Genomic DNA, 21,304 nt, shown 5'->3' with positions numbered 1-21,304 from the left:
TAAGACCCTAGAAAACCTCCTTCAAAACACAATACTTCCTCTGCTGTATAAAACTCAGGCTTTGATTTTTATCATCACTTTCCTCACTGCCAACATACATCACAGCATTTTTAAGAAAGAAAATAGCGGATGAGGGGAAATTCTACTTTTCTGGTGTTTCTCAGTGAGAACCCAGTTCTCCAGCCTTTGTGTAACAATCCAGGGAGGACAGCTCAGCCTTACACTACAGCTACCACAACATGCTCCTGCACTGTGGTAGTTACTTCTTTCCCATTAAGTTTTAATTAGACAACACATGCATGACTTGGAAACACAGCCTGGCTGCAGATGAGAAGGAATCTTTTCAAAATCATTTGAGCAAACCTAAAGAGAGCCTTCCTGTACTTCTCTAACCATAGACTTTCAGATGGCATCTTTAAGCACACAGTCACCCTGAATTTCAGGGGTTAGACCACATTTGCTAGGGAGAATGCAATTGTCCTTCATTGTAGGAATTACCTGGTCCTTTTCCATATTTCAGTTAACTGTTTTGTTTTTAATGCAATTTTAATACCTTAAAATTACTGCCACTTCAGCTGCACTCTTTGGTGGTACAGGGTCTCCAAGGGAGCTAAAGGTATTTATTGAGTTATTTTCATGAGCAGAACTCCAAAATTGTCTTTAGTATGGATTATACTGGCAGAAAGCAGGGATTTTCTGCCTGAAACTGAGAAGTAGACAAGCACCTTGGAATTCATTTGACTGAACCAGCAAAAAGTGGCCTCAAGAACAACGATAAACATCTCAGTTGCATACATTTAGACATTTTTATCCACCAGCAGGTCAACAGCAGAGGAAAAAAAGATCAAGAGGGGTGATAAAGAAAAAGCACATTTGACGTTAGCGATTTCAGAAAAAAATATTATTTTCTGTAATCACTGTGAAAGGAGTACAAATCTCTGCCATCGTCTTGCTTAACAGAGCTCAACAATGCTTACATTTCACTTGAGAGGAAATATCTGTTTTCATTATTTCAGCCCACTCAATCAGTCCTCCTCCACTTTCTTCTCCAACTTCAAAACTTGACTCGGATGTATTCACTTACTGGAGTTTGCAAATTGCTAATCACCCATTGGCAGTATTGATCTGCACGTTTTACTGCAGTCAGAATGAGACAGCACTGGCTGGTGAATAGACTGTGAAGACTGAAAAATGAGATTAACCAGCTCGCCTCATACAGATCGAGTTATCTGCTGCCTTGTTCGCTTTTCATGAAGCTTCCAGAATGCTGCAAACTGAATCTCCTTAACTCACAAGACAGGGCTGATACATAAGTCCATTAGAAGAAAATATCAGAAAAAGCAAGTAACACAATTTCATGGAAAACAGGTCTTGTCAAACAGACTTGAAGAGATTTCAAGTCTAGTTAACTAAGATAACTGTGTTGACACAACAGAATAGGAATTCTGTAATATCTTTGCCTCGGTATCAAAATCACATTTTCTTTTAAAACCAGCATGATGCAAAATCAGACTATGGCAGCTTTTAAATGGCCCAAAAGCTGATGAACTAACAGTGACATTTCCCTGTTACTTTCCCAACAAGAATTGCTCCTTTGGCCGATCGTATGCAGCACACATTCTCTAAGATACATAAGAAAATAATAAAACCTTACTAAAATATGCAGATAACACAAAGGCAGAATTGTAGCAAACAATAAAGCCCACAAAGATAGCTTAGAAATCTGATTGTGCCAGGCACAATCATTCCCTATGAATTCAAATGCACCATGAGAGATCCCAGAGAGCAGAACAGTCTCAGGCACAAAACACAGCGGGTACTTACTGGAGACAGTGTCTGTGAGGAGGCCACAGTTAATAACTAAGGGTTACCTCTAATTTAATGCTGTGTGGAGAAAAAAAACAAGGAACAGCCAGAATCTTTATGTATCATTGAGCAGGAAGGACTAAAGAAACAATGCTGTCCCTGAAGGCAGCACTGATGAGACCCCTGCAGTGATAACACACCCAGGTGAGGTGTGCAGGCGTGAGAGCGTTGTTGAAAATTAAGGAAAGTGGTGAGAAGATTTCCATGAATGATTCATAGTCTGAAAAAACACATCTTCCACTGAGAAATTAATGGAAATCAAACTATTTCATTTGCTATGGAGAAGGCAGAAGCAATTTGATCTGGGTTTTCGGTGGAAATCTGACACTAAATGGTTCTTTAATGTAGCAAACAAAAGCGTAAAGAGAAGCCGATAGCTTCACTTCATGGTGAAGCCAATGAAATGGAAATAATATATATTTTTAATAGGGATGGCTAACCAGGGAAACCAATACATTGTCTGTTACTTAGTGTCTTTTAAATCAATATTTGATATCTTATTAAAAAGAGTCTATGGAGCAATCACAAGTCACTGGGCAGATTTCTCTTAAAACTGTATTTTTGTGTTGTATCAGACCAATAGGTATTCTTTTTGGTCATAAACCTCTTAATTCAACTCATTCCACTTCCCCCAATTCAAAAAAAGTGTTATCCAATACTTTTATCCATTCTCTCTCATATCATTAATTCCCCCTCTTACTTTATAAGCCTCCAGACAATTCTGTAACTTCAGCGTTTATTCCTCTTAGACATAACAAGAACTTAGATGTTATCACTGACAGTTTAATCTTTTTCAAGGAGAGTTTTAATTTGTAGAAAAATTATATTAGAATCAATGCCTCTAAATATAAAAATACTTTCAAATCTATGTTCATTTCAATATTCCAGAGCGGCAGGGCTGTTCAAATCCTCAGGTGATGGAAAATCAGCATGACACTTAAGACCCAGCCACTGAGATTGTGCTTTTTTTCCCTGAAGGAAATGTCTTTCTCACAGTCATAACGACAGCTTGAACACGTGGATGCTGATCCATACAGATGTAATCCGGCTCATTGGAAAATTACAAGGGTTATTTGGTGTTTAAGAGCGCAAAAAAAACCAGAGAATGGAAACAGATCTGTCACCTGCCATCTTTCTTGAACTCTAGGCTTTACATTAGGAAGTGTCCATCCTGATTTAAAGGGAGGAAAGCCAATTTAAGAACTACTTTTCTGGGAGATGATGAAGAGAGAAACAAAGATGGACTAAGATGTGAAAGCTCACAAAACACAAACACAGCTCTATCTACAATACCCCTGACCATGTGCATGCCTTCTTTGTAAAACAACCATTCTGCACACGGGTTCACCGTCATTAAAGAAGCTTTAACAAACTATCTCTCCCATTTCCACCCAACATCCTGCTGCCAGTCTCCCACCCACCTCCCACAGCTGCCCTGTGAACATCACCTGACATCAACTTTTGAGCACTTTTGGGGGGCACTTGAAGGACTGCAGAGTGGAAGGGGAGCAGAAAAGCAAGCACCTTGAAAAAGCACAGTTTCCCCCTGTAATCCCATATGATTTCTGCTCCAGCATGCACAAATCACAGTAACAACAACATGACTGTGGCTCTTCATGTGCCTCAAGCACAGTTTCAGACAGATAAAAATTATGGTTCTGCCCTCAGGAAAGGCCTGGAACATCATGAGCTGCCACACTGGGAAATCCAGCTTCACCAGCCGGCTGCACACCGGTCTTCTGCAACAGATAAAACCCCACCCATTACTCTCAGGCTTTGTTCCCCCCAACCACCCCCTTGTCACTGCCAGTAATTCTAACCTAAATTACAAATACAGGAGACCATAACATGGTTGCCTCTCTATACTAATAAGAAAAAAAAAAAATCACAAATATCTCCAGTTCCTCAATACATGCCTGGTTTCCCTGCATCCATAATAAGCTTGTCCACATTCAACTTGGAAATACTATTCAATTTTATGAATTCTGCCTGGATCCGTACCAACCGCAAACTCTAATTTGTTTTCTGAATGTTATCTCAACTGTAAGAACTGATCAGTGCCTTCACTTCAGCTCTGCAGCCTGTATATTAAGTTAAACCACACACAAATGTGTTTGCCTCTCTCAAAAGCTGTTAAATGAGATAGCCTCCTATGGAAAAAGAATGGAATACCACCTGGCAAAGAACAAGGAGTGCTGCTCTGCCAGGTGAGATGGTCAGCAAATTTTGGGTTACCAGGCTGGGCAGTAAATGTAACCTCTGTGAAGATCAGCCAGCTGTGCCCAAAGGAGTCCAGAGCTGCTCCAGGCAAAATTAATTGCTCCAGAATCTGACAATGGACCAAACCTGGTAGATTTGGACAGGTGGAATAGATGCTCAAAGGAAATGTGTTAGTGCAAAACCCTTTTCTTTCAGAATTGTTTCCCTCCCTCTGTGGTCTCCAAACCACACTGTGCCAACAGGGACTGCTGTGGCCAAGGGCCTGAGCATCTCCTCCACAGCACAAGTGTCCACATTTCAGGGATATTATCTACAGATTCCACAGAAGCCACTTACGCTCAGTCACACCCACAACAGAGCTGGACGTGGCATCACCTCCAGCCTGCCAGACCTGCACTGCCAACAACCCAGCCACAGCCTCAGCTCTACTTTGGCACCATCTTCCCCTTGCTGCTGCTGAGCTTTCTCTCCTGCCTCTCCCCCTCATGATCATTTACACAGAGGTTTTACTTTTCCAGACATAACAAATTTTATAAATAACTGAAGAACAGAGCCTGAGTTCTGAGTTTTTTGCTTGCAACAACCTTATTGCTAATTTGGGTTTCTGTCAGGGATGGGTTTTGTGCTACCACAGAGACCAGACAACTTTTGCATTCAAGAGATTAAAAACTTGTTCCAGTGTTTCTGACACAGGGTTGGGAGTGGAGAACTACTCTCATTGTGGGTAAGTCACTGTGCTGCACTGCCAGTTCTCATCTGGGCAGCTGCTGCCAGTCCAAAGCATTATCGCCACTGAAACAGTCATGTGTAAATAGAGTGCAACAAGCACCCTCAAAGAAAAAAGTACTTGAAGGCAGAAGATGAATTAAAATCCAGTTTTTTGTATATTATTTTCTACAAGTGAACTCTCAAGCACTCAGTCTCTAAGCTCTTGAGAAGGAATGGTAGCTGAAAAAACACAGGGACACAGGGGAGCAACGGTGGAGTGGAGTAATGAGAGATTTGTCTGCTAGTGCCAGCATTTCAAAAGACAAATTTTACTTATTTTCAAACCAGACAAATATTTTCCAATTCTCTTTCAGGAAATGGGAACATGCAGATTGACAGCAGACCCAAGGTTGCTTAAACCCTGATCTATAACCTGGCTGCCTGGGGATGCTGCAAGGGATTTGTAACCTTCAGCCTTGGCTGGTCTCTCAGACATGCAGCAGCCTTTGAGCAGCTGTGACAGGCATCCCAAACACTGCAGAAAAAAGGGAGCTGGTGTGTCTGGAGGAAGAGGATGCAGGTGGTTCCTGGGCAAAGCACAAGCAAAGAGAGCTGAGAAGGCCCCTCCATGGGACCACACTGTTCCTCTTAGCCATAAGCAGATCCCTCCTAGGAAAACCAGCATGAGGTAAGGTAAGATATTCCAGACTCGATTTAAATGGCTCCATCCCTTGCAGTCACATTGACCAGAACCACCTGAAATCTCCATTTATCACCTTCCTATTTTAAAACTAATCAATACCACTGCGGGACAGCAACTTTCTGTACAAGTAGAAAACAAGATGGCCTGGAGCCCTGGGAAATTCTCCCTGCTCCCCAGCAGCTGATACCAGCTCTGCTCCCCTGTCTGCATCACGCACAGCCAGGGCTGTAACACGGCCTTAAACAATGCAGCAGCAGCAACTACTTTGCTTCCAGCAGCTCAACAAGCCTCGAGCTGTGAGTAGAGAAAGAGCCCCCTCTGCTTGCTTCTCCACAGCAGTGTGTGCACGGGACCAAGGGTTTAATCGAGGGGAAGGGAAGGAGTAGGTGGGATGCAGGAGCTGTAAGTGCAGTTATAAACCCATGTGTGTGCATCTGGAGAGTTTTGAAGGGGAGGGTGAATATCTGAGAAATAGAAAAAGGTGCAGTCCACAGGCATATGCAGCTCCTCAGCTGTAATTTGTGGTTTTGAGAACAAGGGACTGAGTTGAGCTGTACTCTGTGGGGACAGGCAGCAAAATGCCACCAACTGTCCCATCAGAGTTTTTAAGTGTTTGTCAAGAGAAGCTGGGAAGGAAGTTAACTAACCAATGAGGGTCTCTCAGAGAGAGACAGAGGGTGGCAAAAGTGCAACAGTAGAGAAAAAAGATGGGAAAGAATTTGTGTGCCCCCTTGACCCTCCTGGGTTTTTTCAGATGCATAATTCCTATGGTTGATGACCTGGTGGTTTGAGTGTCAGAGCCCATCTGAATCCTGTCACCACAACAGCCTATACTGATTTAACTTCCAGAGGAGATACACCCACTGGGAATTAAATACCCTGGCACAGAAAGGTTTTTAAACAACTCTGCTCTTTCCTTCATCCTGTACTCTTGCTAGTAGCACGCATATTAAAAATAGCTGAGGAGCCACGCACGCTAATAACACAAACCACAAGTGTTTGCATTAAGTTTTACCAACCTCATATGTAAATCAGCCCATAAAGGCTGGTAGCCCGTTATATACTATTCAATTACTACAGCAAGCATCCATCCTGTGCCTTTCACAGTGATCTGTAGCCTGGAACAGGTTCATAAACAGCTCAGAAAGGCAGCTGCTGTAGATTTCACTTAACTCCTTATCTATCTGCTTTAAACAGATTAAATGACTATGTCATTAAAATGCTCGAAGTAAGCCTTTGATCATAAACTTCTCATCATTTTACAGTTATTGAATCTGATCCCTAATGAATCTTATTCTGCCGTATTTCTGTCTCTGCTCCCGGCCTTGCTCCCCATTAGTCCTGGTTGCTCAGCCCTAATACAGCTGCTTTGTATGCCTGACCACTGCCTCCTTACAGCCCTCGATCGTCGCTGCTGATTGCCCAGCCCAGAGGAAGGATGAAGTGCAGGAATTTCATTTGAGGTAGGGTCAGAAGGAGCGAGAAAATAATCCACAAAATACCAACCACACCAAACACCCTCTCCATATTCACTGCACAGCTGCGTGACTGCAATTCCTTTCTGAGGGGCCCTGCACCGAGCAGAGAGGGGGGCACTGTGCTCTCCAGCATCTCACAGACAAAAAGATGTTTTATTTTCATTGTAAAGGGGTACAAGGAAAAAAAAAAACCCCACACTACTGAGATCAAAGGATTTTCTGCCACAGCACACCAGCAGATTTGAGCAGCTGCAATGAAGGATGTGCCTGATCTCAGCGTGTGCAGAGGTGGGGGAAAGCTTGTGGTGTCCAGAAGTGCCCCAGCACAAACACCAAACAGCAGCCCATGTCTAAGCACAGCTAGTGGAAAGCCACTGCAGATCCTGGGAAAATGGAGGGAGACAACACATCCAGTGCCCTGGTCCATACATGAACCAGGAGGGTTGGCAGTAATCAAAGGAGAACAGATGTTTACTGGTCAGCAATGATCACGAGAGAGGGGAACCACTGAGGTCATTCTGCATTCCAAGTTTTGCTCCAAACTCAACCAGGCTACAAAACCAGCTATTCAATGTGCTGCTAAATCTCATTTCTTGCACCGGTTTAGTTTTGGCAAATCCAAGGGCGCACACAAAAGGACTGGCAGAAGGAATCTGCAAACATTAAAGATGATAAACAGGGAGGGTCTTCTGACCCTACTATAAAGTAGACTTCATAGAAGTATTTGTTTTTAATATTGGTATACAATATCCTGAGTCCCTGTATTTTCTCCTTGAGAAGAAGAAAACCATGTTCTGAAATTTCAGAATTTGTTTTTTTCTAGGGAAGTTCATTTCCAACAGGAAGAAAATGTCCAGGAATTCATGTCTAGCTGTCATTCAAAACAATGTAGAAGTATTCCATGGTGAGAGTGGCTTTTATCCTTCAGTATCAGTAGGCACAAAAGGGAAAAAAAGGTCCTTGTAGTAGCCACAGGAGAGGAAAGGTACTGTGCAACATTACATGAGCACCAAATGCTTGTTTCAGCTGGGAACTCTATCAAAATCACATGAAAGTGTTAAACTGAATGCTGAAAACTGCATGTTTGATATGGAAGAGGCCCATTATGTCAACTTGCAAAGTCCTTGCCAATGCAGCAGACTGACTAATGTTAATCATTCTGCGTTCTAATTATCTTACCATTATAGCAATTTCCCTGATGATCATCCTTCTTTTTTTTTTTTTATTTTTTCCCCATTTTGCTGTTGTTCAGTGGTTTTCAATGATGCAGGCTGTAAGGCTTGGACCACCTCTTGGCCATTTGAGTGTTTCCAAAGAATACACCAAAGGGTGTGTTATTATCTCTCCCCATCATTCCCTTGGCTTTCCAGGACATACTTTTAAACAAAAGAATGGGAAAGAGGCGGATGCTGCTTTGCTTCTGTCCCCTCACATGAAACAGATTGGCTGTGGAACCCTCCCAGTTGCCCCAGTGCTAACTTCAGCAAGCACTGGTCCTCTGGCAGAGCATACCAGTGTTGGCTACAATGGGACAGCAGGAACCAGCATTTTTGCTATCACCCAGCTGGAGTGAGACTGTCTTATTAATTGCAGCAGAGCAAGAATGGATTTCATTTATTTTCTGCTTTATTCCAGTGAGGGAGAGAGGGGGAGAGAGGCCAGATTTACCCAGTGGCCTCATTCCTACCCCCAAAGCATGAATTACTTGTGGATTTCACAGTGAGTAGATAGAAGCAGGGACTCAGACAAATTCCTAGAACCAAGGAAGTGATCAGTCTTTTCTGCCTCATCACCCTCATGTACATATTGTGACATTTTAATTAGCTTCCCCCGTGTCTGACAGAGATCCTGTGTCATGCAGAGAAACCACGGTTTACTCCCTATCTTCACAAAATTTGGGAGCTTTAAAAAAAACCCACCAAACACTAAAAAACCCCAACCCAGTCCCCTCTCCCTTCAAACCCAAGCAATTCAATTATTTGCCAGACAGCACTAAGAATCCATTAGAGAAGACTATATTCTGCATTTGCTGTGGAAATCTCCTGGTGATCTTATCTGTCTCTCAGTTCAAGCTCAAAGCTCAATTGTTTTTTCTGCCAGTGCAAGGAGACTTCAAGCAGCACTGACATCTTTTCAGATGGGGACAGTCATCTCATCTTCATTTCAATTTTACAAGAGTAAGAGAGATTTGTGGATAAACTGAAACAATAAGAGGAATGGCTATGGGGCAATCTATTGGATTCTGAACAGCTTTGAGTTAACTGCTCCAACCAGCAAATTCAACATTATCCTGAGCTGCCTGCCTGAAGAAATAAATACTTCAGAAACAGCCTTGCCCAGACACAAGTTTTCAAGTTATCATTGAGTAAACTGGTAGAAGGGCATCATGTCTAACTTTCACACATATCTAAAGGACTCAGGCTATCTTTTTGATCCCCTGGAAGCAGAAAACATCAGTAAAGAGCATTAAGTTGAACGAAACAGCCAAGGAACTAAAATGGGAAGGATGAGAGGGTAGGCTTAGGAGGAATACACTTGGTAAATTGACCTACAGGTCTGTTTGCAGCACGTCCAGTGTTTTTTTTTTTCTCTAGGATGCTTGAGAGAACGGACCACACAAAAATCTCCAGATACAGACACAGATCTGTCTTCTAAGCAGTGTCAAACAGAAGCATCACACTCAGAAGATGTCAGAGACCTTGAGAAAGCAGGAAAGTCAAAAGACACTGACATTCAATCCTCAAACTGTTTGGCCATCCAAGTTACTGTCTATGTGCCACCATGGCAGAGCCACTTGGGGAAACCATTTCACATCATACAATCACTATTCCTTCCCCCCATCACCTGAAGAGGATGCTAAGGAATGTCTCCAATACTGCCCCCTCCTTCATTTCAGCTTCTGTGAGCCTGATGGGCACAGTCTGACATGCTGCTTGTAGCATGTCCACGGAAAAAGCCCCAGCCCACACCCACTGTCTGTTCTCCCTCCTGAGCAGGCATTTCCCTCCCTGTTTGGCCACTTTTGCCACCCCTCTGACCACACTCCAGCTGGATTCTGTTGAGCCAATGCAGGTGATTGTCCTATTTTACACCCACCTATATCAAGTCACGTCTACATTTAAATACATTGACATGCATTCTACTAATAATTTGCAAATATATATATATATATATATATATATATGTATATATGTATATAGAAAATTAAATTCCCCAGTGTTGCATTTGAATGTTCAGGAAGCTCCACCATGTTAATATTAATCATAAGAGCTCACACATATCTAATCACACTTTTCCTTGCACACTGAACAGACTGACCTCTGAGCAAGCCCTGACTCCTTGGGAAATCACCTTAAGGTCAGCAGCTCTGGCTGTGATGGATCTAGAGGGAAAGCAGCTCCACAGCTGAGCTCCCTTGCAGACTGCTGTCAACAGCTTTTCACATCCCTCTACTCATAAAAATGAGAAAATTTCTGTAATTACTACTGATTGGAACTGTGGTAGCACTGCACAGAAAGAATGCATCCACTGGAAGACAACCAAAAACACACAAGAGGACCTCTGGAGAGCTCATCCTTGCTGCACAGCCTTCATGTTACTGGTTTTTCAAGTTTTTCATCTTACTAGAGCCAGAAGCACAATGAACCCCCCTTTCAAAAGCAGAGTCTTTGTTCTGAAAGGTCACAATCTCAACTGAACCTCTTCTGTCATGTCCAACATGCACAACAGCTTTCAGGGAATTTTTATTTCATTTTAAATGTCCTGCCAAAAATGCAAAGAACAGGCACAGAGCTGCTGCATCATTTAGGAAATGTGGGGTTTAAATGTTGATCAGAGGAAGCAGCAGAGTTCCTGATGGAGCTGAGCCCCATGCTCGGGTGAGCTCGGCTGTGATGGATCACCTGGGAGCCCTCCCAGCTGCATGGAACACAGCTGGGCTTTCCTGACACCCTCCTGAACACACAGAACCCCCTCATGGGACACTGCTCATTTTTTTAAAAAGATTTGAAGGGAATGCTCTTCCCACAGCACTTCACTTACCCTGCCACTCCAACTGTCCATCCTCATTTAAACAGAACAGCCTTTCTACCTAAATTAGGCATCATCTTCCATTCCACTGTTACCTGTCTTTCAAATCTAGCTAGGAAAGCTGTCAAAAACAATTACTTTTTTCTGACTTGTGTGGATCCATGTCTCTTTAAAGTCTTATCAAACACCAGCAAATGGAAATTGAGCAAAAATTGGGCTTGGAAGGACCTGTGTCATGATCTGTGTTCAGAGTGTGCTGACAGAAATGCTCTGTTATTGGGGTGTTACTTCTCCCCATTTACTGCCAGGCACACCACAAGCCTGCACTGCCAGATGAATGGCAATGCCACACATCCCAGTGACAGAGGCATGTCGAGTTTCCTTCCTACTATTTGAAGAAATTCTTCAGAGAAAACCGATTTTTATGAAGTAAATCTCTGCCTCCAAGTGTCACAGAGGTGGTAGGTCAGGCTGATCAAAGGGAAGAGTTCTGGGATGTGTAAGATAATGTACCAACATCTCACACCCTTGAATCCCCCAGGCAGAGGTCACACAAAAATGTTTTTCTCTGATGCACACTGCCACCCCCACCAGTGCCTCAGCTCAGAGCATCTCCCCATTTCCTCATGTGTATTTTAACACCATTACAAACACTGCCCACTCTTCACTGTGACATGAAACTGGCAGATTTTTCCTCTTTCCCTCATCACACACTCAGAGAAAACATTATTAAATTCCAACTTATTTCTTTTCCATAATCTGGGTGACACATCCTGGCCTTCTGTCTCCTAGAGATGGTGTCAAGTTTTACATGTACCAAGAAGTAGAGAAAAATATGGCACCATAACCAGAGTATCAAAAGAATAAAACTGCTGAAGAATACTACTGAAAACTTGGACTTTACAAAGCCAGACCAGAAATAGCAAAGACAAGGACAGCAAGAAACTGTGACCTATTACTTTGTTTTAATCAAAAACTCAGAAATAATTGGGTCATCAACCAAATGCTGAAACGGTAATGAGTAATGAAAAGCTCAAAACCTAACATGGAGAGAGCTGCAACTCATGGGCATGGTACTCATAAAAGTCTGAAAGAAAGCACAAAGCTTCAGTAAACAAACCTTGTGAAGCGTTATTTGCCTTACACAGGTCTAAATGACATTTTTGTTTTGTCTCTGTGACATGGAAGCAGAATTCAAAGCAGCAGAAAAATAATAGAAAATGAAGAAAGAACAATTGAAAACTAATTTGTGCCACTGAATGACTACAGAGAAAAACAAGAAAACTATAAAGGGACAGTCACTCTTATTGCTTCCTGAAACTTTGCTTTTTCTTTGTGAGAGAAGTAAGATTAGAGGAGTTTAAAAGTGAAGCCTAATTTTAAAATGGTTGTTTCTGTCTCATCAGCCGTGGTGCTCACCCACAGGGTGATTCTGGGGATCAGTGAAACACACAGAAGCCTTCTGGAGTTGCTACTTACTGCTACTTGACTGGCACACAATGTAAGTTTTTGGGTGGGAATTGAAATACACAACTGAGAGTTTGAGTATGTAGTTGCAGCTGAAATGACTGATTTTTGTATACTGTTGCTCTTTTTACCATACAAGAGTACAACAGGAGTGGCAGTGCACTCACCCCAGATTTAGTGCTCTGGTGCCATGCAACCAAGCCTTGCACAACTTTTAAAACATCACCATTTATTCTGCAACACCTGTTCAGAAAACCAAGGTTTGTTCCAAGCCAGCTTTGTTATACCACAGGAGGACAGGAACAATTTCCAGCTGCTTGCCCCTGCAGAACACGTGCCTCCTCCTCCTTAGTGTAGCAGCATCCTCATCTGCATTTTGTGCTCAATTTTTCTACTCCAGCACGGATGGCACCTCCTAAAGTTCATGCTTCCCATGTAGTGGTACAAGGACCTTTTCCAGCAGGACATTTCCCATGGCCCAGCTCTCCCTGCCTGCTCTGAGCTCCCCATGCTGCTGCTCAGGTGCTGACACTCAGTGCACTGACCTTTCCTGTTTCAGAGCTGTTCAGGAAATCCAGCTCTCACCCTTCCTCCCCCTCTGCTCATCTAATGAGCTTTGTGATGCCACACAGCTGCTGGTATTTTCAAGGGTAGTGGCAGGAGAACATTAATGAATTTATTCTGGATTTTCGTGTTAAATGTATTATGCAAATGTTAATCAGTTTCTGCAGAACTTTGAGAAAGGTGCTGCATGAAATAAACAATACGGCGACAGCTCCGGCAGTAGAATTTATAGAGCTTCAGGTGTTTAATATTCAATGTGTGAATTCCTTTAAAAAAATTTTTTTAAAGGGTATGTTGGTAAAATTTTCCTGCACAAATGTGAACCTATGCACTCGTGGTCCCTGATGTTAACAAACATTAGCAAGTCTGTTCTGTGCCTGTCCTTGTTTCGTGTGACATCCACTTTGCACATCACATTTATCAGAGCCACCAAGGCCATCAAACAGCTTCTCCTTGAACCACCTAATGAAAAACCTACAAGTAAATGACATGTTTATGCTTCTCCTCTCTGCTCCCGTGGAATGTTTCTAATTTCTGTTAATTCTAGGAACAGCAACATATTCAGAATTAACACGTACAAATATTAGCATAGCCCCAGCTAATTCAGTGCCACGTAATCCCCAGGGGCTGGATCACAGCAGGTTCTACACTCCTTCCATTCTACACCAGTTCTAGGATTTCCTGCAGTACCTAATCCACGTGGCATGAGATACACAATGTTTTTTCCCAAATAACACATATAATCCTTTCAGCAAAATTTATGGGTGCATTACAGGGGAAGCTTTTTTCCCTCCCATTCATTTGGGTGTCACTTCAGCACATCCCTTTAGCAGTTCCCTGTGAACACCAGGGACACCCACACAGCAGAGCAGCTCAGACTTAGCTATGCCTGCCCAGCTTAAGAGAGAATTGAAGTGAAGGTGGTGTAACAGCACAGGTGTTGCTCAGACCAATCACCAGGACATGCTGGGTGACCCCACAGTGCTCCTCTGCCCTGGCACACTGCTGCCTGTGCCACCCTATCTCCATTGGCATCCCCAGAACCAGATTCATTGCCCCTGCTTCAACCAAAGCCAGCTTCCTGTGTGAATATTCTCCCGTTTTATGCAAGCATTACACATCTCTGAGCTGTTATAAATTAATATCCATGATGTCTGTTTATCACGTTTTTCATTGCTGTTTTGAGCAAAACTGTGGAGTGATCCCCAGAGTGCTCTCTGCCTACATACACTTGAGCAGATACACTTCCTTAGGTCAGTGCAGACCTGCTGCTGCCTGTGAAATATAGATGACAAGCTTTGCCTGTAAAAGATGAGCTTATTGCTGTTTAAATCCAGGAGTCTGTGGAATGGATCACAAACCACTCTGTTCCCCATCCACTCCCACATGCTCCCATGAACTCGATGCACTGGATGAGTGGGCCAGCACAATATGATCCAACCTTCTGCAGTCCTGGACCTGCACTTCTCTTCATCTTCTCTTTACAGATCTCCTGCTGCATGCTCTCAGTTATTCTATCTCATAATTAAGTCCCTCTGGAGCACACACAAATTTGTTCCTACACCTTGCCAAAAGCAGTACCTGACTGAAGAGATGCCAATTGAGTTGCCCAGAACCAGCTAAAGACGCCTTCTAGAAAAAAAAAAAAGGGAAAAAAAAAAAAAGCTGAATTTAGGTGAGGTTTTCAACAGGGACCATCTGTGCTACAGAGGTCCCTAACACAGACCTCGGCATGCACAGATGAAGAAAAAAGGACAGGAAGTTTGTGAAAAGGGAAGGCATGGAGATGATCCAGGAAGAATGTGAGCATTTGGGAGGCCAATTAGAGAACCTTGAAAGGTTGACTATGTCCTTTTAAGTTTTATAACAGTGTAAATGATTCATTCATCATTCTTTACTGGTCACAAAATGAACAGTTAGACTGTTAAATGACCTCAGCTTTCCCTTGGGCTCTTAACTCCAAACTAGTCACTGCAGGGCTGCCAAAGCTCTAACCATAAAATGAGTCATTAATGCTTAAAGAGGAGAAACATTCTCTGTCCACCTTCCCCTGGGGAACAGCTCCCAGATGTTTTGTTATTCCCTCAAAATACAGCACTAGAAGAAGGAGGAGGCCAGCCCAAGCACAAGGGTTGCAGAGATAAGGGGAAAGAGAAACATGTGAATGCTTTGGGTGTCCAGCACTTCTATCATTCATGGGCATCTCACTCCTGGAGAACTAAACCCAGCAGGCACTTCCCTCAAGGATACCACAACAGGCAATGCAGTCCCTTCCAGTCTAACAGCAAAGTTTAACATAAATTCCAGCTTCTGTCTGGGGTAAGCTTTCTGATGACTGTCCCCACACTATGTAGTCAGTCAGCTCTTTCGGAGCTTTGACATAATAGGCAAAAATCAATGCTTTCAATATGTATGAATAATACTGAATTTTGAGAGTAGTGTTGTCTTCTTGCTGACTCACAGAGAAGCTAAACACAACCAGTTACTACTGTGAACAGGGACATGGCAGTCAACGCTGGACAGTCCAAAGTTTGTGCCAAGTCATGACCCTTTCCCACAGACAAACTGCCCTTTTTGGTTGGGTTTTGTCTACTCCTGAGATCCTCTCCCAGTTTTCTATTAGGTTTTCTTGACTGGCAGGATGCACAGGTAATTCTTTTTACTCAGAAACAAGCCAGAAAATACAGACTCTTTCCATTTAGCCTCATAAATACAAATGCACATGCTCAAAGGGATTAAGCTGCCAGCCTAGCTATGGGACTAGAGGTGATTTTCAAGCCCAAACACATCTCAATGTAAAAAAACCACCCATCTACTTGCCTTTTTTCCATACAGATCCACTTATCTGAACTCTAACTGGAGTTTCATTTTTCTCACCAACCAGCTGTGAACTAATTACGAGGACTTTAACTAGTCCTGCTCCCTCTCCAAGCATATGGATCCAATTAAATCAAACTGCAGCTGATTTTAATCAATCTTCCTTGAAGCAGCCAACCTTGAAGAATCTCTTCTTCAGCTGGAAGAGTAGAGGAGAGCAGGAAAAGCAGGAGAGTAGTATTTGCATAAGGAACACTTCACATCCGCTTGGTTGCCTGTAAACACAGGGCTCCTAGCAGTAAGAAATGCTAATTGAACACTCCTCACAACTCCTTCCTCCCACTTTATCCAAAAAGCACTGATTTGATCAGTCTCTTTTGTTCCTGGAATCAAGCTGCACTTTTCCACCAGCACCTCTGGAAGATGGTCCAGATCATTTCAGATAAGAAACAAACCAAGCCTTTCTCTGAAATCTCAGCCTGCCCACCATGGGCCAAGTAGTAGCAGCTCAGGTTTCCTGGAAATGTTTTTTTGCTTCATCGAAAGGAAGAATGGTAGAGGAGATAAAATTGTGTGTTTAAACCCACTCTTTTCATATTATTTGAATCCCTCTCCTGAGCCAGGGTTTCAAATATATTCCTTAAGATAATATCCTGGGCACCAGGGAGGCAGTCTCAACTGGGTGTCATTTCTCTACAGCTCTACATCTCCTGTGTTTTTGTAATCTGAGGTTTTCATTAGCAGTAAAGACCTGGCCAGTGAGTGATATCCATGCTAAAGTCTTTATACCAGTGAAGGAAAATCAATGCAGCCTGCAGCTAGGTGTCAAGAGGCAAGGGGTTTTGGAAGACAGGGTGTGTGGAGGTGGAAAACACCTTCAGGCATAATTCAAGCTGTCCCCACACAAGCACAGAATACAAAAAGATGTCAGATGTTATATGGCTGTGGAGAGGAGAGGTATCAGCACCTTAGTTCATTTGCTAATACTGAGCTCAAGGAGTCTGAGTCACACACCAAAAGCACCTTTGCAGGTGCTCATTTGCCCTCTGCCCAGTCCATCAGGGTCCCCTTGCTCAAAAAGTGGGCTTTTGTGCAGAAATCAGCAAAAATCCTGTGCCAATATTCAGATACAAAAGGATGTGAGAGGAGGAAGTTCTTCACAGAAAGGGAGATCAGACATTGGAATGGGCTGCCCAGGGAAGTGGTGGATTTACCATTCCTGGAGGTGTTTAAGGAAAGCCTGGACATGGCTCAGTGCCATGGTCTGGTGGTGTTGGGTCATAGGCTGGACTCAATGATCTGAGGTCTTTTTCAAACTAAATGATTCTGTGATTTGGAGACAAACATTTTTGAAACTCCACACCTCAATACATTCAAACTGACATTTTTAATTATGAATTTCTAGCTGTATCTCCCTAGATTTCATGCACCAAACACAACTTTGTGAACTCAACAGATTCAGTTCAGTGTAAAGCACTCAGAGCCTTAATTCTACAACCTGTCTCTTAAAAATTCCCAACTTTAATATGTCCCTTCTACATATCTTTCCTTTAGTAGATAAAATTCCAGGAGTCAGAGGTTTTATTTTATAAGAAAGAACTGCAGATAAGGATTTGTCAGAAATCACCCTCATTCTACCTGGTTTAATGTCAGCCCCTTCTCTTACATCTTTATTTGATTTGAAGCCATGTTTCTCCCATTTTTGTAGTTTTAGTCATCTTCCTGTTCAGTAAAACTTCCCTGTGACTTCTGTATGTAGTTTGTCTCGCTTTTTTTTCCTTTCATGATACAAACTTTATTTTAACCCATCATTTCCCAATGATTTCTTTCAGAGGTGGGAATAAATAACATGTCAAACTAGCAACACTTCAGTGACCTTATCTGAGACTATAATGACATTTTCAGCATATTTGCTCAGCACTGATAGAAGAGGTGAATTTCTAAGCTTATCCTTAACTTTGTGGGTTCTCACTCTAACAAACCTTCTTTCAATGTGTTTATAAAAAGAGTCATTTTCAGCTTGGCCTGTCAAGGTATTCGATTCACAGGGTGAATAAAAATTGGGAAGGTTGATGTTTTTCCCTCTGAGGAGTTCTTGGCCATTCAGGTGGGCACACAATGATCAATACTGACACTTTAGCATTCAGCTGACATATTCCTATACTTCTGCTTTCCTCCCTACTCCCTCTCATTTGAAAAAAATACTTTAGGCATCAAATCCTCTAAGACAAAAGTAAAGGGAGACTTTCGGGACAGGGGGAGCTACCTCCTGTTAAATAAGGAGATAAAGCCATGTCCTCAGCCTTGGCAAGGGAGATGGAAGAGCATCATTACCTGAATTCAGCTCACTAACTTGAACATTTCTCTTTCCTAGACATGCTATTCAAGACTTGGCATCTCAAATCACTTGCTTCATCTTTGTATGAACAAACAAAGCAGATTTTTGCGATATTTTGAGATACCACAACTAAAATAGGAAATTCCTCTGGTCAGGCCTTCTTGGTAAGCCAGCAACTACTCTAAGACCTTGTAGGCAGATTAATCATGACCTGAGCTGTAATCTGGCCTGAAACCAAAGCTGCTTGTGTGTTTGTTGGAGACCTAAGCATCCAAACACCAGCCCAAAGCTTTCATCTCCTTCTGATGACTGAAACCCAATTAAAGGAGAGCAGGATGACAGGTTTCACACTAAACATGGCTCAGCAGAGATGCTCAGCAGCTCTTAGCTCCCTGCTTTATCAAAGCTGTCACTTCCCCTGTCTCCAGGAATGGGTTATAAAAAAAAAGAAATTTTGATTCACATCTAATAGGTGTCAACATAAAATCAATGGTCTGGCTGAAATCTGGGTAATTTCAAACCAGGTTTCATGCAGGTTTTCTACCATGAAGCAATTTGCAAAAAAAAAAAAAAAAAAGGGAAAAATAAAGACAAAAAGAAAGAAAAATTAATAGAATGCTACAATGACAAATTGTTCAGCACATCAGAGAGAAAAGAAGGAAGAGATAACACTCTTCTTCAAGAAGAGTGGGTGGGCTTTGATTGAACCAACAGGGTCAGGTTCTTGTTTGCTCCATCATCTTTCAAACAGAAAACACCACAAAAACTTGAAGCAACTCCCCTGCCTTTCCTCTGCACAGGAAAGCTGTTCCTAGGGTGACAACAAGCTGAGCAGCCAGTCCACTCCTCTGCTGCAGGTGCCCTTGTGTGAGATTTCACAGATCTATCCCAAGTGAAAAGCTGAACACATTCTGCTCTAGAGGACAGCAAAGGAGGAAAAGGCAAAACACACAGAGTAGCACAGCAGAAGGAACACAGCTTCCATCCTCCTGACCCCACATCTGTGGATGCTGCCAACTCATCCCCTCAACAGCACCGATGATTCCTGGCTTGGAAAACTCCTGCCTGCTGAGGTGGCCTCTGCTTTCATCACTGACACCAGCAGAGAGGAGACTTCAGCACAAACAAAGTTCAGAATTTCCCCTCCACTCCATGCTGTTCAGCCCTGTCTATGCTCCCACTTTGTCATGAATGAATTTTGGGGACAGACAACTTCTAGTGATGGAGTTACTTAACATGGACCAATTTTTAAGGCTCCAAGAAGAGAAGTTCTAGAGAGAGTCATCCAACAAGACAAGTGAACCTGTGTGATTACACCTGAGATCAAACCTCTCTGATGGCATGGTCAGACACACAGGTGTGGCAGTGCAGTCAGCACAGGCTGCCCAAAGGTGCCTTGCCCAGATGGAGGGGAGGGAAGTTCCATGCTGGGTGCACTCATGGACCCTGCCAGGCTCTCCAGCTGCTCTGGACCTCCACACTCCTACCTGCAGAGTGAGCTTCTCCAGCTGCATTCCCAGAGATCTGTTCTCCTCTGCCAGCTTGCTGCGCTCAGCTTCCAGCTCCTCAATTTTCAATCTGGAGAAGAAGGGAAAATTAATAGACTTTGGGTGTCCCTGCACAGTCCCACTACAAATAATCAAGAAAAGCATGAAACCAGAAACAGTATCAGATTGTTCCTGCATCCAGTACCACAAAACTGCACTACAGAGGAAGCTAAAACATACGGTTAAAAGTGACATGTTAATATGATGAGACTGTAATTTGTAAAAGTATATTAAAAATATACAATTTGAATATAAAGCAAGTTCAGCTTGGATACCTTCTGAACCACAGACTGAGTCTAGACCATCATGTTTAATAACCACCAGCAGCTAAAACCTCCATGAGGCATCAAATCTCTTTTTGATCTGATTTATACTTTTGGCCTTCACAATACTCCTTGGCAGTAAGTTGCACAATTTAATTATGTGCTGTATGAAAAATTAGTTCAGTTTGTTTTATACTTCACATGTGATTATTTCACTGAGTGCCCGTTAGTTCTGCTATGAAAAGCCGTGAATAACTGTACCACACTCCCCTCTCCACACCACAGTACAGACCTCCTCTATTATTTCCTGAAGAATCTCAGTTTAATCTTCCTCCACACCAAGAATTTTCCATATTTTTATTGTTCTTCCTTGTTCCTTCAAGTTTTATATAGACTTTTTGACATGAAATAAGCTGGAACTACAAAGAGCTACTCAGACATATTCAGTGGTACAATGAGGATTTCTGTTTTATTCTCAACTTCCCCTCCAACAGTTTCTAGTATTCTATTTGCATTTTTAACTATGGAGCATACCTGATATACCTGATATTTTCAGAAAGCTGTTCACAATAATGTCAGATCTCTTTCTTGAGTGACAACAGCTCATTTTGAGCTCTCTGTTGTGGGAGTAGAAGTAAGGTGTCTTTTCTTATGTGCATGGGTTTGGTAATTACTGACATGCAACTTCATCTCCCATCTCAAGCAGCATCCTAAGATTTCTTCTGAAATTCTCAATGCTCTGATAAGCTGAAAAATTTCACATTATCTCAAACTCTGCCACCTCACTACTCACAAATCCCTTTTCTGTGTTGGAAGTTCCCAATTTCCAATCAAAACCATTCTAGGACTCAGTGGAAAAACCCTCAGCTTTGTGAAAACATTTATTCTTTTTGATTTTCCATATTTTAACTTTGCATTACATAAGCAAATTAATGGAAGAAAAATGCATGAAGTTTTACAAAGTAAAAAATATCTTGTATTATCTGTGGCTCAGGAAACCCTGGAGACAAGGCACAGGGAAGCCAGGAGAGTCTCCTGGCAAGGTACCCAGATATTCTGTCCTGTTCACCCAGCACTGGCCACCCCCACAGACAGTACACTGGGACAGCCAGACCTCCAGGGTTTATATATTCTTACCAATCCAACAAAGAATCTCCTTTTTTATTCCATCAAAGTTTCTTTATGACCTTTGGCTCAAAGCCTTCTGAAAGGTCAAATACATTAGATCAGCCATACCAGCCTTAGACAAGTGATTGGTGAATCCTTCAGAGAACTCTATCAAACTTGTTAGGCAGGAGATATAT

At 42.5% G+C, this 21,304-nt stretch overlaps 1 protein-coding gene across 3 annotated transcripts in view; it reads right to left on the bottom strand.

Annotated features, from left to right (window-relative positions):
- The window catches only part of MAD1L1 (mitotic arrest deficient 1 like 1), a 345,841-nt gene that overhangs the window by 133,020 nt on the left and 191,517 nt on the right, over nt 1-21,304 (bottom strand). For all 3 annotated transcript variants that reach the window (XM_084216166.1, XM_084216165.1, XM_084216167.1), the window contains exon 15: nt 19,678-19,768. In XM_084216166.1, the coding sequence (XP_084072292.1) occupies nt 19,678-19,768 (91 nt within the window). The remainder of the gene's footprint in view (nt 1-19,677; nt 19,769-21,304) is intronic.

Source organism: Fringilla coelebs, assembly GCF_963513975.1.
Source record: "Fringilla coelebs genome assembly, chromosome: 16".
NCBI lineage: Eukaryota > Metazoa > Chordata > Aves > Passeriformes > Fringillidae > Fringilla > Fringilla coelebs.
This window is presented reverse-complemented; position numbering and strand designations above follow the sequence as displayed.